General features: G+C 31.6%; 2 protein-coding genes across 6 annotated transcripts in view; both read left to right on the top strand.

The window, feature by feature from the left end:
- Positions 1-953: 953 nt before the first annotated feature.
- Positions 954-10546, top strand: LOC146535142 (uridine and thymidine phosphorylase-like). 3 transcript variants are annotated; one of them, XM_085191711.1, is made up of 8 exons: positions 954-1095; positions 4710-4824; positions 5524-5647; positions 6433-6588; positions 6788-6973; positions 7398-7536; positions 9533-9726; positions 10353-10546. In XM_085191711.1, exons 2-8 carry the CDS (start codon positions 4718-4720, stop codon positions 10440-10442), a joined length of 996 nt encoding a protein of 331 aa, XP_085047837.1. In that variant the 5' UTR covers positions 954-1095; positions 4710-4717; the 3' UTR covers positions 10443-10546. The 3 variants fall into 3 exon arrangements, with proteins under 3 accessions (XP_085047837.1, XP_085047835.1, XP_085047836.1); XM_085191709.1 differs by lacking the exon at positions 954-1095 and adding an exon at positions 4385-4538; XM_085191710.1 differs by lacking the exon at positions 954-1095 and adding an exon at positions 4413-4559.
- A 956-nt stretch (positions 10547-11502) lies between these two features.
- Mctp (multiple C2 domain and transmembrane region protein) overlaps positions 11503-13752 on the top strand; it is an 87018-nt gene continuing 84768 nt past the window's right edge. For 2 of the 3 annotated variants that reach the window (XM_085191697.1, XM_085191696.1), the window contains exon 1: positions 11503-11822. The gene's annotated coding sequence lies outside the window, so the exon portion shown is untranslated. The remainder of the gene's footprint in view (positions 11823-13752) is intronic. The other variant, XM_085191698.1, reaches the window with a different exon arrangement.

Below are 13752 nucleotides of genomic sequence, written 5' to 3'. Positions count from 1 at the left end.
TCTTCTGAGAAGCTTCTCTTAGAAATTAACCTCGCAGAGATTATCTTTTAATTAATAGGTTCACTGACGGCTCTAAATCTCCCAGTTACAGTCGTAATAGCATCCTATATAGCTCTAATTTTATTACTAGATTTCAACATTTTTGCCCTCTACCTACCTTTTTAAATATTTTTGAAAAATGTCTAACTTTTAACAAGAACGCCGGATCCTGATGCCATTGCCTCATATTATATAACTTGTATAGTTTGTTTCTGCTTCTGTATATACCAATAGTTGCCCAGTCGTTGAAGGTTAACTTCGAGTTTTTATATATTTGTTTTAAAAATATTATCAAAAATATTAAGAATATTAAAAATATTATCAAACTCTGTCGAGAGTAAATTAAAAACTTGGCAATACTATTGATTCGGATTTAATCTGGTTATTTCTAACTTTGAAACTTTAATTTATATGTATAACAGGTTGGTATGACGCACAAGAATATGACTGTAAACAATTCATTTAATATTTTAATTTCCTCGCTGTGGTAACAGGCAAAGAGCGGCGTCAACCTCCCGCGATACCTCGGGAATTCAACGGAATGGGGAACGGAGTGTCTTAACACTAGGTTCCCACTGCCTACCCTGCTGTACGAGTAGTGTTGAGTTCTGCTTGATATGCAATGTATTGAAAATTAGACGCAAAATTGATAACGAAGTGTCATGTCTAGGTCCTTTGTCTATCTTGCCATATGCGGTAAAAGAGTGAAGCAGTTTTTATTTGTTTATTTATTAGGATGTTACAATATATAATAATTATGTATGTATACTTTTATAACCATCTGTACATAGATATCTCCTAAACCTAAAATTTATCAAGACTAATAAATTCTTTATAAGTTTTACTATTTAAGTTATAATTTTGCAAAATTCTTTATATCAACAAAGCTCAGAGCAAATAAACTTTACAAATATACATTTAGACCGTATATTAACTTGGTCAGTTCGTAATTCGCCGTCGTCCGTTGTGCACATTCCGTATCAAAAGTCTTACGAATATATGCAATTTAGTTTAATTTAAAAAATATATATTGTGATACTATATTCTAATAAAAACGTAAGTAATATTTATCTTATGTTTATTTAAACTCTTAGGTTATCGTATTGAGGAACGAATTGAAGGTCATAATTTAGAAATAGAGACATAGGTACTCGTATTCTAAGATATATCATCATTTCGTTTGCGTGGACCATAAACCACTTAGTTTTGCAATCTACGCAAACGAAATTGAATCCTGATTGGCAGAACTCAACGCTGTGTTTTCTTTTATCAGAGCGAGGAACTAGAAAATAAATAATTAATTGCCCCGAGTGGGAATTGAACCCATAATCGTCGCGTTTACAGTTTTGTATAAATTGTGATTTCAGGTGATTATCTGTATTGTCTTATCTTTTTTAATTCAATAAAATGAATGAATGCATGCTAAGTTGGCCTTTGTGTGGGGTATACAATTTATGTTATAGTTTTAAAAGAAAAAGAAGAAAAGAATTGTATATAACACTTATTACATTAAATAAATAAAAAATTTTGCTGAAAAAAGATTTCAAAGCATAATGTAAATTGTTTACAAAAAAAAGAGTTATTAATATTCATCAATAACTGTTGATTGCGTAGTAGTAGGTTCTATTCCTGGTAAGTTAAAACGAATGTTGAATTCCAGTGGAAAGCGGAGTGCTTAGTACTTTATATCACTCTAGTTTTTTTGCCTGCACTACCTCCTAGGCGATAAAAACATGACGCTGTAAAATATATTTTTTTTATTAAATATTGTAAAATATAGTTTTGTGTTGCAGTTTAAAAACAAAGCGCGAATGACATCATCCTGTATATAGCGTTAAATAGAATACTTTAGATCAGTGGTTGCCAATGTCTTTCATTGCGCGTTACAAACATCACAACTTTGAAACCATATAATAAAGTAGGCAGAGGGAACCTAGTGTTGAGATCCCCTCCCTCATTTTAAGCTGAATCTGGAGGCATTGCGTGCTGAGTGGCGGACTCAACGCCGCACTTACCCTCGACAATGGAGCATATGAATTTAAATAAATATTTCATTTTTTTGAGTGGGGATCGAACCCACAACCAGTCGATTTTACTGTTACACTATGTGCCCCTGCTACGACTGTATACTAACAATATAATAAACACTGATAATGCCTAGATTTGATAACAGTGATTCGAAGAACCACCTTGAAGCGTAGCTTCACGCTTCTTCAAAGTAGGCAGGGAGGTTAGTGTTAAGACACTCCGTTGTCTCTCTCAATTTTCGGAATTAAACGCCGCACTTTGGATAGGAATCTAACCTACAATTGTCTCGGGTATATTCCGACGCTCTTAAAGTCTTATTAAATTTTTCTTGACAACCGCTAGATTGCGACCCATAGCTTGGGAGCATACGAGTACGTTCCTAAGTTATGAATGATTCTACATAGTGGATGTAATTTGATATGGGCTTCCTGTTTATTGTTGTTTGGTTTTTTAATTAGACAAAAACATTTTTTTTGTATTATTTAGAAAATGTTTGTTATCGGTTTTCTAGTTAAAACTAATTTAGTGACACAATTCTCTGATTTCTACTTTTGGGTGTCGAAAACTAATGTCACAAATCGTCTAACGAAACCTTTATACTTAGAATATTTGCATTATGCTTTATTAATTAATCACCAATACGATTTTTCCCGCATTGGCAGAGAAACGAGAAACTAACAAATATTTCATTCCCCCAAGTAGAAATCGAACCCACAACCATCGCGCTTATAGTATATTACTTCCATATTTTGTGTACCATTGTCCTTTTTATGTTTTTTCTTATTTAATTAGTATTTTAAAATCAAAGCTTAGTCTAGCCAGCGTTTCGTTAGCGTTTCCGCGTTGTAAGCTATCGTATAATTGCATACAAGTAGGTACAATGTGTACGGTACGTTAGATATTATCACTCAAGGTCCCCACTCAAGGAGCCCTTCTACTCAGAAACTGAACCTACAAACATACAAATAAGTACAATTATAATACAAGCAGTTTGTCATTTGTCACCCAATAAATATATATATAAATAAATATATGTCTAATAAATATTAAATATTAAATAAATAATATAATTATGTCATCTTCGAAAACCATTAGATTTCAATGAAGATACCTTTAATGCAAATGTTTTAATTATATAAGTACCTATAATATGCAAAAATATATAGAAAAATAAATTAAAAAAATATTATATTAGTATAATTTATTTATTATTTGTTATAATTTTTATTTGCTGATGCTATTTGTGATAGCAAGTTCAGTTTTATGCATATTGTGTTATTTCTTTGTTGATAATTTCTGCGTATGTGATGCATTATTTATTTAACCCAGTGGACTCTTTAGCGCGTATACTACGCGTTGTCATAGCAACGTGTTAATACATAATTATTATGACATTGTCTATCATAATATGTATTTTTCTTGCATTCATTTTAAAAATATTCGTATTCTATACTCTTTCTCTATAAGCTATATATCCTCCTCCTATCCTTCGTATTTTTAGCCCAAGATCCCAGAGCTGCCAGACCTACGTCATTTTAGCAAACCTGAAATTTTGATAATGCCCACATACACAGCACTTGTCTTTCATATAGATCTATATTTCGATTATTACATTATTCAATATTGAACTTGGCTTGGTTCTACTTTAAGTCTCCACTCTCCATCGTATTATGGAGGCTTTGCCTCGACATCAGAGCTCAGAAATAACAATATTAAATATTTAATTCGTCCGAGTGGGAATCAAACCCACAACCTGCCGCGCTTACGATCACACGATTGTGCCGCTACGCCATGAGTGGTCTTGAATTTGATAATTATTGTGATTTTATATTATTATGACTACAATTTTTAATAAACATGATAGTGTTAACTCATATGTTTCTTGCAAGTATCTAAGGTTATCAGAATCTTCATGCAATAAAGGAATTTTTATGCATTTCCTATGACATTAGAAATATAGAGACGTTATTGTTATTATAAGTGACCGTGAAAGATTCGCAGCTCACATTTATTGCTAGGCGAACCAATTGCAAGAAACATAACTTATTATGTAGGTATAAATATATTGTAATAACAATGACATCTAAGTATTATGTAGGTATATGGGATGCAATCTTAGTAAATCTTCTTCTTCTTCATCAATTCGATCAAACCGCCCATGATAAAAAATATAGAACATAAGCCCACCTGACTACGTTCCAGACCTGTGAAAACTTTAAAAACTTTCAGCATGTAAAAGAAATTGCATAATTATTCATCGATTATATTTTACTTACTTTACGTGTTGTAAAATGTAATCGATTATATTTCCTTGTAGGAAGTTATTTATGTCGATGATATAATTAATGTCAATTGATAGCAAATCCTCGCTCCACTCCACTTATATGAAGCGAGGAGGGGAAAACTTTGCAGTAGTAAGGAGAACGCAGGAGTTGTGGCAACTATTGATTTTTGTAATTTATCATCCTGAGGTAACTTTATTATAACTTGAGGTGACTTTATTAGAGGAAATTGAATAGAGAATGATTTTGGAAATTTTGAATTTAATCATTTTAAATATAAATACTAAATACACCCCCCTCCCGCTTTCTATAGAATTTATAACTTTTTGTGAAAATTGTATAATTTGTATTTCTTTCCAGCTTGCAAAATGAAATGCGATTGTGATTATATCCTGCCCTCAATCAAGGACTGGGAACCTCATTATCAGAACTGTGCAACTATTTGGAATAAAAACCATAATACTAAGTATTTAAAGTAAGTGTCCAATCATCAATTAGTTAATACATATTATTTACAGCCTTATATTTTCTTTTTTACAATATTCTATATTGTAACGAAGGTGGATGGCGAGAGTTCTTCTGTGGGGCGGAAATAAAACAAGAATTTTACTAATTTAAAAAAAAAATACGTTTATATTCTAAAATTTACAAATCGGTGAACTCCATTTTAACACGTTCTATTATTTGATATTAAATTAATATACTTCAAAATAATAATAGCATAGCGCTAATACAAAATTTTAAAATTAAAAAAAAAAATAGCTTCGTAATCGTATTAGAAATAAAAAAAACGGCAACACCCTTTTTGGTAAATATTCAAAAATTACGCCATTTTTGAACGTTGTTGCCTCAACTTATAATAACATTATAGAATTAAAGGTAGATAATAAATATCGTTTTATTCACTCTGCATTCTGCATAGAGTATGTATGGCAGGCTCTTTCTGCCGATTTTATGAGATATATTGAAGGTAACTTAACAGCTTTGCTGCCTGTTGAATGTGAGTATCAGAGCAAGGAAATGAAAATAACTAATTTCGACGAATGAAAATCAACAAAAACGACGAATCGAGCCCACAAGCGTTACTATTACAGAATGTCACCGTCACCACGCCACGAGGGCCTAATTAAAATAATATAAAATTATATTATAGTAATATTTTATTTTGTTTTAGAAACAAGGACGGGACAATGCGTTTGCAAAATGAACATCTGGCTAAGTTGGATAATGACATCTTGTATCATTTGGGGCTGGATACTCAAAACTACGATCTACCTAAGATGTTTGGAGACGTAAAGGTGAAGTTTTATATACATAGTTTCACGCTTTATCAGGCACATAGCAGGGTTGCCTACCCTGCTAGGGGACTCGGAGTCCAAACTCTGTTTTCTGAACTTCGTTTAAATATTCAAGACACTGTAAGCAAATAATGTTCGAAAATCAGAGCGGGAAAATGGAAAATAATTAATTTCCCTTTCCCTGAAATCCCATTCACCGATTTCTAAAATCACTGAATTTAAAGTGAGACTTTGTTAGAGTCGGTAAGTAAGAAATAACAGTATTTAATGCCTTGCGTTAACGACGACTTTTAGTTGTGTAAATAACGTCCCGTAAATACTAAGGTGAGCAAAACACGTATTTTTTTTTAAACGTTACTTTTTTTATAAAAATATCTTTAAATAAAAGTTTTATAAGTGTCGGGTTTATGTATACTTTTTACCAAATACTATATTTAAAATATCGAACTCCTCAAAAATCTATGGATATCTTAATTAGAACTACCAATTAATTTTAATAGGCGTAGTGAAAGGGCCCAAGCGTGTGACAGTAAGCACGACGGGTTGTGGGTTCGATTCCCACTTGAGGAAGTGAAATATTTAATATTTAAATTTTCTTCTTTTCTCTGTCTACCCTGATGTGTGCGGGATATAGCGTGAAAATAAGATTATATATTAATATGTGAAGTAAATAAGCTACATTCTGCATAAGAAATCTAGTATACTCGTATTATTACATATTCTAATCCTTGCCTTTAATATTACTCGATTTAATTTTAATACCTTTGAATTTTTCTTTGTTTCAGTTTGTATGTATGGGAGGAACTAAGTATAGGATGAGAGAATTTGCTGAACATATTGCAAAAAATGTGTTGAAAAAATCCAATGTGGATTTAGTCAATTTGACGAAACACTCCCATCGCTACGCCATGTTTAAAGTTGGACCTGTGCTTTCAGTAAATGTAAGCATACTCGTATACCTTTATACAATATTACTACGACCACCACGCGGCTATGCCCGCTTAAACTTATTGTTATATTATGACCAAATTTTGCCCTCTGCTGTGTGCGGGATACAGCGTGAAGCTGATTTATTTGTTTTATTTATTTATGTTCAGTTTCATAAAAAAAACATAGAACTTAATGAAAGTTATGTTTTAGCACGGCATTGGAATACCATCAATGATTGTTTTACTGCAAGAGATAATAAAATTGCTTAGTTATGCTAAAGCAAAAGATCCAATCATATTCAGAATAGGCACCAGCGGAGGCTTGAACATACCGCCAGGGTCAGTCGTCATATCGTCTTGGGCCATGAACGGCTCTTTAGAAAAGTCTTATGATATTGTAAGTAATTATATTTACATATTGCCGGTTTGTACTAACCACGATGTTGATTAACGGATTAAAATAACCTTAATTTTAAGTTTAAAATTGATAATGAAACGTAAAAGCCCATTCTTTCCCGTTTTGTAGGAATTTTAGTCATTCTTCTCTTCAGGTTGTAAATTTTATTTCATCAGTTTATATTATAATTATTGATTTTATCACTAGATGTCGCTGTCTCATAATTCATATCTTATCTATATATTTGCACTTAGTCCATACTATTAAATCTTTAACATACTGGTTATGCAGAAATATAAAGCCTAATGAAAATGTCATAATATAAGTATATATTAAAAATCGATCTATAACTTATTTAAATGAAAATGCATGAATAATTAATTTTTTTAATGTTTTGAATTTACTTTGAAATTAACATTTTTAGCCAATAATGGGAGAAATGCATAGATTTGATACTACTTTTGACACGCGGTTAACCCAGGAGTTGTGTCATCTTGCAAAAGATGAGAAAGATTTCTTGACTATGATTGGTGGCACTATGGCTGCAGATGATTTTTATAGAGGTAATATATTAATTGTTTTTATGATTTTATGAAGTGCAAGGAAAACATACATAGTAACAAAAATAGCTACACCATTTATCCCCTTTGACCGGGTACGTTGAGTTAACCTCCTGTTAAGACATTTCATTTGTCACTTTCCACCGATTTCTCGACTCCTCCGAAACTCAACACATGGTCATAAAGTGGGGAACGGTCTTACCACTGCATTCCCTCTGCCTATGAGATATAGCGGCAAGTATTTTTTCTTTTTCACGTTTCACTTATTGCATATAGATATATGGGTCATAATCAGAAAAGTGGACATTTTCGAATTCGTAACGTAACTGATAAGTAACAATACTGATAATGTTTGTTACGGAACTGATGTTATAAGGCATTATACACAACAAAATAAGAATATTATATGAATAAAACTATTGTTGTTTTTATTTAATGAGACACAAATTAAAATTTTAAAGATTCAATTGTTGAATTAACAGATTATAAATGTAAGAAAACATAACAAAGTGACAATATTAACAATATAATAATGCTAGTTCGTAATAAACTTATATTTCTAGAGATCACAAAGTTAATGATAAAATTAAATCCACTTTAAAATATATCAAAATTTGAGTCGTTATCACTGGAATTAAGTTTAATTCTTTGTAAGTGTTTATTCCGCATATCTTCATATTTAATAGGATTGGTCTGTTTAAGACGTTCTATATATCTTTATTGTCTTTCAGCATTTGACATAGGAGCCATGACGGTTACTGAAAATAAAAAAATATGTATCAATAAGTATTTAATAATATTTTATGTTTATTGTTTAGATCTTTAACAACGCTAGTACAGAACGTATTTGTTTTTAAATAAAAGCCTCACCCGCTTGAGCTACATATTTATTAATTCACTATCTCCAGAGAAAAAATTAGTAATTACGAAATCACAACTAATTTCAGGAAGAATAAAAAAATGTTTTTAACTAAATCGGTTAAGCCGTTTCTGAGATAAGCGTGCACAAACACATTAGACAAACAAGCAAACAGGCAAAAAACTTAAAAATCATTATTTTTAGTTACTTTACGTTATCAAAAGTCACCAATTATTTTTTTCATATGCCAGCAATTTTTTTTTATATACATATCTTCCGATGGTAACGTAATTATGAACTAGGCTTCATATTTTCTCAGTTTCGTTACGTAACGAAATATAACGAAATTGAGAATGAAGTCTGAGAAATTCTAACCTTTTTAAATATTTGCTCATAAGCCACGTGTTGCATGTGCAAGCAATGAAGTTCTTTTTTGAGATTTTGTAAAAAGAAGCAAATAACATAAACAAGAAAACGAAATTATAGAATACTTACCAAAATAAAAGCCGTTTATAACCCTGAGATGTAATTTCACGCATTCCCTCTAAAACATTTGAACCTCTCAACTGCTGCGAGAAGACCACTTGTTGTAGCTACGATAGCATTGACTTTTACAATAATGGTGCCACAATAAAAACTAATATTAAATACCATTCAAAATAATTGCGTTCATATTTTAATTGTACGTTACTAGCCCTGAGTAACAAAAAGACAATATTTTGGGACAAATTTACTTAATTCATATATATTATTTATGAAATAATGTATCAATAAAAGTAGTTCTATTTAATATTATGCATAAAGTAAAGTAATATAAACATATCTGAAATCAAATAAAACCATAAATATTCGTAACAAATCAATTTTTAAAAAGTAAAGTGGTGAATGGGACACGAAAAATTGTATGGAAGCATTTTGAAAGGTTTTTTGCAACTAACAAAAAATACTATTATTTGCCATAATACATTTAAAATATTACAAAAATCTTTAAGTTAATAAGTAAATTTATCTTAAATAGCAAAATATTTAAATTATCTTTAAAATTGTATTTTTAAAACGCATTCAAAGTAGCGGGACAAGAAAAGACACAAAATGTACACTTTTTCTGATTATGACCCATATAATTTTTTTTTCTTTTAGGTCAAGCTCGCTTAGATGGTCCTTTTTGTCATTACAATGAGGACGACAAATTAAAATTCGTTCGTAAACTAGAGTCTATGGGTGTCAAGAACATTGAAATGGAGGCAACTGCATTCGCCGCTATGACTTTAGAGGCCGGGTTGAGATCAGCTGATCTATGCGTGACCTTTGTCAATCGTTTCGTTGATGATCAGGTAATATTTGAATAATAATACTTACGTTTATGTAATAGTAATGTTATATACTCCAATCCAATATTACAGTGTTTTGAGTTATTATATTTTGGTAAAAGGATATAACACGCAGAAACTCAACGCCGCGTTATGTCTTTTAAATCGATTTATTTAATTTCATCTTCCAAGCATTACTTTGGTAATCGTAATATAAATGGACGGAAAGTGTCCCCACTTTCGAACCCTCGAAGTGACTCCTGACCACGAACACAAGGCGAGTGCTTACCCTGTAATATGAGTGAAACTGTGAAACAGTTTTTTAATATTTGTTAACTAATGTCTGAATGACGTGTTACTAGAATTTTAGGATTCCGTTCTGTAAAAGTAAAAAACAGAACCATTTTAAGAATTTCATTTAAGATCATCAACATTTATTTTGAGATCGCGTGAAGATAATAAGCCGAAATTTATGAGCAATATTTTAATTAACGGTCCCTTGTAATTAAAACTTATAAGTATAAGCTATATTTTCTATTGATATAAAATTGTGCAATTGGTAAGGAACCGAGGAGGCGAGCCCGACTCGCACTTGACCTGATTTTTTAAATTTAGTACATCTACATTTTGTATATTAATTTATTTTTAAGGTAACACCAACCAAGGATCAATTATTGGAATGGCAGAAACGACCGATGTGTTTAATTGCAAAATATATTTCAGCTTATTTGAAAAAGTAATAAGCGCACAATTGTTTCCATGAATTTGATTGCGATTAATGAATTGAACATACTTTTTATAATACCAAAACTAATACTAATATATTCAATTATTTAAATTATAATGTTGTTTGTTTTATATACCAAATCCTGCTTTTTCTTTATAATATATGTATTATGTTGTATGTTAATTTACGATACATAAATAACAATATTTTTGTCGTATGAGAGATATTTATTGTATTGAGTGTTTACTTCAAATCTGACTGTGCACTTGATCTCAGCTTACTTTCTTAATATTTTCAATGTAAATTTTATCATTTTTTTTTTCAATATTGCATGTATAATTGTATAATAATTGAGGCTAGTCATGGCGCAGGAGTACAAAGTGTGCTGCAAAATCGACTGGTTCTATCTCCACTCGTGGAAAGGGAATGCTTATTTCAATTTATATATTCATTTCTTCATTAGTACGCGTTCCTCACATAAATGAGGAAATTAAATATTTAATATTTTCACACAATGCGGCGTTAAGTTCTGTCACTCAACACGTAATGCCTCCGGAATTTGGCTCGAAAATGGGGAACGGAGTGTCGTAACACTAGGTTTCCTCTGCCCACCCTATTGTATAGTGTAATTATATAGATCACAAACAAATGAGATGAGATGATTGATTGATGATTGACAATATATCTGTAGAAGCTTATCAGGTGATGTGGAATATAAGATGGTGATCAATTAGTCTAATTTAAAGGTTTTAAATATATAGATATAAAAAAATTTAGTAATAAAAGAAAAAATAAAAGAATTTTCTATTTGTAACATTTAGTTATCTTAGTAAACTTCCTTAGTTTTTACAAACCTAAAAACAAATATTTGACTAGCTTCAGTTTATATGTTAATGAACCAAAAATATATATGGTTTCATTGTGTGCCCCCTGTACAGGGATCAAAGTTTACAGCCTATTCATTTTACCCCTTATTGTAATAGCAATAAGAACTATTAATGCAACCCCTGTGTCGCCCACCGTACAGTTTGCGCAAAGCTTTTGGCTCCAAGTTGCTACGAAGCTACGTCAGTATCTCGCGGTAACCCGTAGCGCTAGAACGCCTCTACGCGACCAGCCATCGACCTTTTGTCACTGAAAATATTTTTGATTATTAAACCATGATTTTTGTATAAAGAAAATTGTGCCTGTGCAGTTTTTGTGCCGATCTGTGCCGATCTGTGCATTATAAATTGTTCGAACACAGAAAATATTAATATTTGTGCTGTAAAAAGTGTTTAGTCGTGCTAATCATTGCGTGACATTAGCCGTTGGTTGCAAAATTCGAGTTTTTCTACGATGTAATTCAAATGTCGTGTGAATGTGTGCGTGTCGATTGAAAGTGTTATGGCGTGTAAGTATTATTTACAACACAGTTTGTATTTGGGTTAATTAATAGGTAAGATCAGGGGTCTCTCGGGGAATCTATTGTCATGGAGCATTTCCCTAAAACAAATATATTTTTTTAGAAATTAAGGAAAGTCAAGGTCTTATTTATAAAATAATTATTATATATATGTAAATTGTTTTATTTTACATATTTTTAGTAAAAAGTCGATGTTAAATTGTATATAGAATAGAAATAACATTTCTCTTTTGCCTCGGATTTCCTCGGATTGAAAAAAATATGGGCAACTTAGGCTTTATCAAAGTAAAAAATATTTTATTTATATAATTTATATTTCTTGTTGACTGAAGTCTTTGTCGCGGTTTGTGTAAAGCAATAGGAAACACTACTTTTATACTTATATACGAATATAATAAAGAATTAATCTAGTCGTAGCTTCTCCCTAAACTATCTGTTATAACACTGTATAAGTGAAAGCCTTATTAAAATCTGTTGCACGATTTCACAAATCTCCATAACTTGCAAGCGATTGTACCGAGAAAAGATTTGTTTGGGTTAATTTATTTGTTAATTATTGTAATATTTGTGTAAAATGTTATAGTAAAATTATAGTTTCTTTACATGCAAGAAATACTCACGGTACGTGTTTTTTCTATTGTTTATAGCACGTAAGCTTCCTTTTACCAAGTGCTCCTTAGTAAAAATGTTTTACTACTGTGATTAACTTAGTATTATTTTTATTCTATACACAAATCTTTGTACTGGTCTCTTAATATGGTAAATATTGTGGTGGTGGTGGTGGTGTGCAGGGGACAGAGTGTCTCTTACAGTCACACTGCGCGACTGGTTGTGGATTCAATCCCTACTCGAGGAAAATGAAATATTCGCTTCGCTCTGGAGTCTAGACAGCGCGCGCGTTGTTGAATTCCACCACTTCGCACACATTGCCTCCAGAATTAGGCGGAAAGTAGGTAGCGGAGTGTCTTAACACTAAATTCCCTCTGCTTACCCTACTGTGAGCGGGATACAGTGTGAAGCTGATAAATATTAAAAAAAAAATAGTAAATTTCAACCACGTCTTCGCCACCATAATGAATTTAAAAAAAAAAGACTTTTTATGACATATGACAGATTTATAAATATGGCCGGTAACCTACTGCAGGTATGAGGTTACTTCAACAGGTATAGTAACTGGTGGTTGATGGCTATATCAAATTCATTACTAACAAAATGTACTAGCTTTTTTAGCTTGCCTCGATGAATGGACTATACAACACAAAAATAGTTTTTTAATTTGAACCAGTGGTTTTCGAGATAAATGCGGTCATACAAACATAAACAAATTTCAATGGAATAGAGCTTTTATTTTTTTTTAGATTCACTCTGTATCACGCACATAGCAGTGTAGTCAGAGGAGACTAGGGAATCTAAGATACTACGTTTCTATTAAGACACTTCCATTTTTCGCTTTCTGCCGAATTCTGGTTACGAGCGAGTGCGAAAGCGAGTAAATGAAAATATTAAATATTTCAATTTCTCGAGTAGGATTCGAACCCACAACCTGTCGCATTTACAGTTGCACATTTGCGTCCCTGTGCCATAACTTGCTTCTAGCCTAGCTTTAGCTAGCCTTTTTAATTAGGTTCCCATATAATACTAAGAATTATAAGAATAATAAGTGAATAAGACGAATATTTGGTGCCATTGTTACTAAAACAAAAGGTAAGATTTTGGTACGTGATAGAACTTTATTAGGGTTAGGGGCGACGTATACTCCCTTATGGCGGTCATAACTGCGGATGTTTCTAAGAGTGAAAATATATTATATCGTTATACTTATATAGAGTTCAAGTAATCCGCTGTAATTATTTGTAAAGCTAAGTGAATGTAGGCCAAAGGTCGTAAGGAATCGATTTTTTAAATTCTTTTAAGGATT

Source organism: Heliconius melpomene, chromosome 10 (assembly GCF_056956725.1).
Source record: "Heliconius melpomene rosina isolate 202511_hmr_F chromosome 10, ASM5695672v1, whole genome shotgun sequence".
NCBI lineage: Eukaryota > Metazoa > Arthropoda > Insecta > Lepidoptera > Nymphalidae > Heliconius > Heliconius melpomene.
Note: the sequence above shows the minus strand (reverse complement) of the source record. Positions and strands in the feature narration are given on the sequence as shown.

What these genes read in the sequence shown, in the direction of transcription:
- LOC146535142 (XM_085191711.1), top strand. Translation starts at nt 4,718, where the DNA reads ATGAAATGCGATTGTGATTATATCCTGCCCTCAATCAAGGACTGGGAA. An exon ending in CATAATACTAAGTATTTAAA is followed by an intron (nt 4,825 to 5,523) that starts GTAAGTGTCCAA and finishes ATTTTGTTTTAG; the next exon opens with AAACAAGGACGGGACAATGC. An exon ending in ATCGTTTCGTTGATGATCAG is followed by an intron (nt 9,727 to 10,352) that starts GTAATATTTGAA and finishes TTTATTTTTAAG; the next exon opens with GTAACACCAACCAAGGATCA.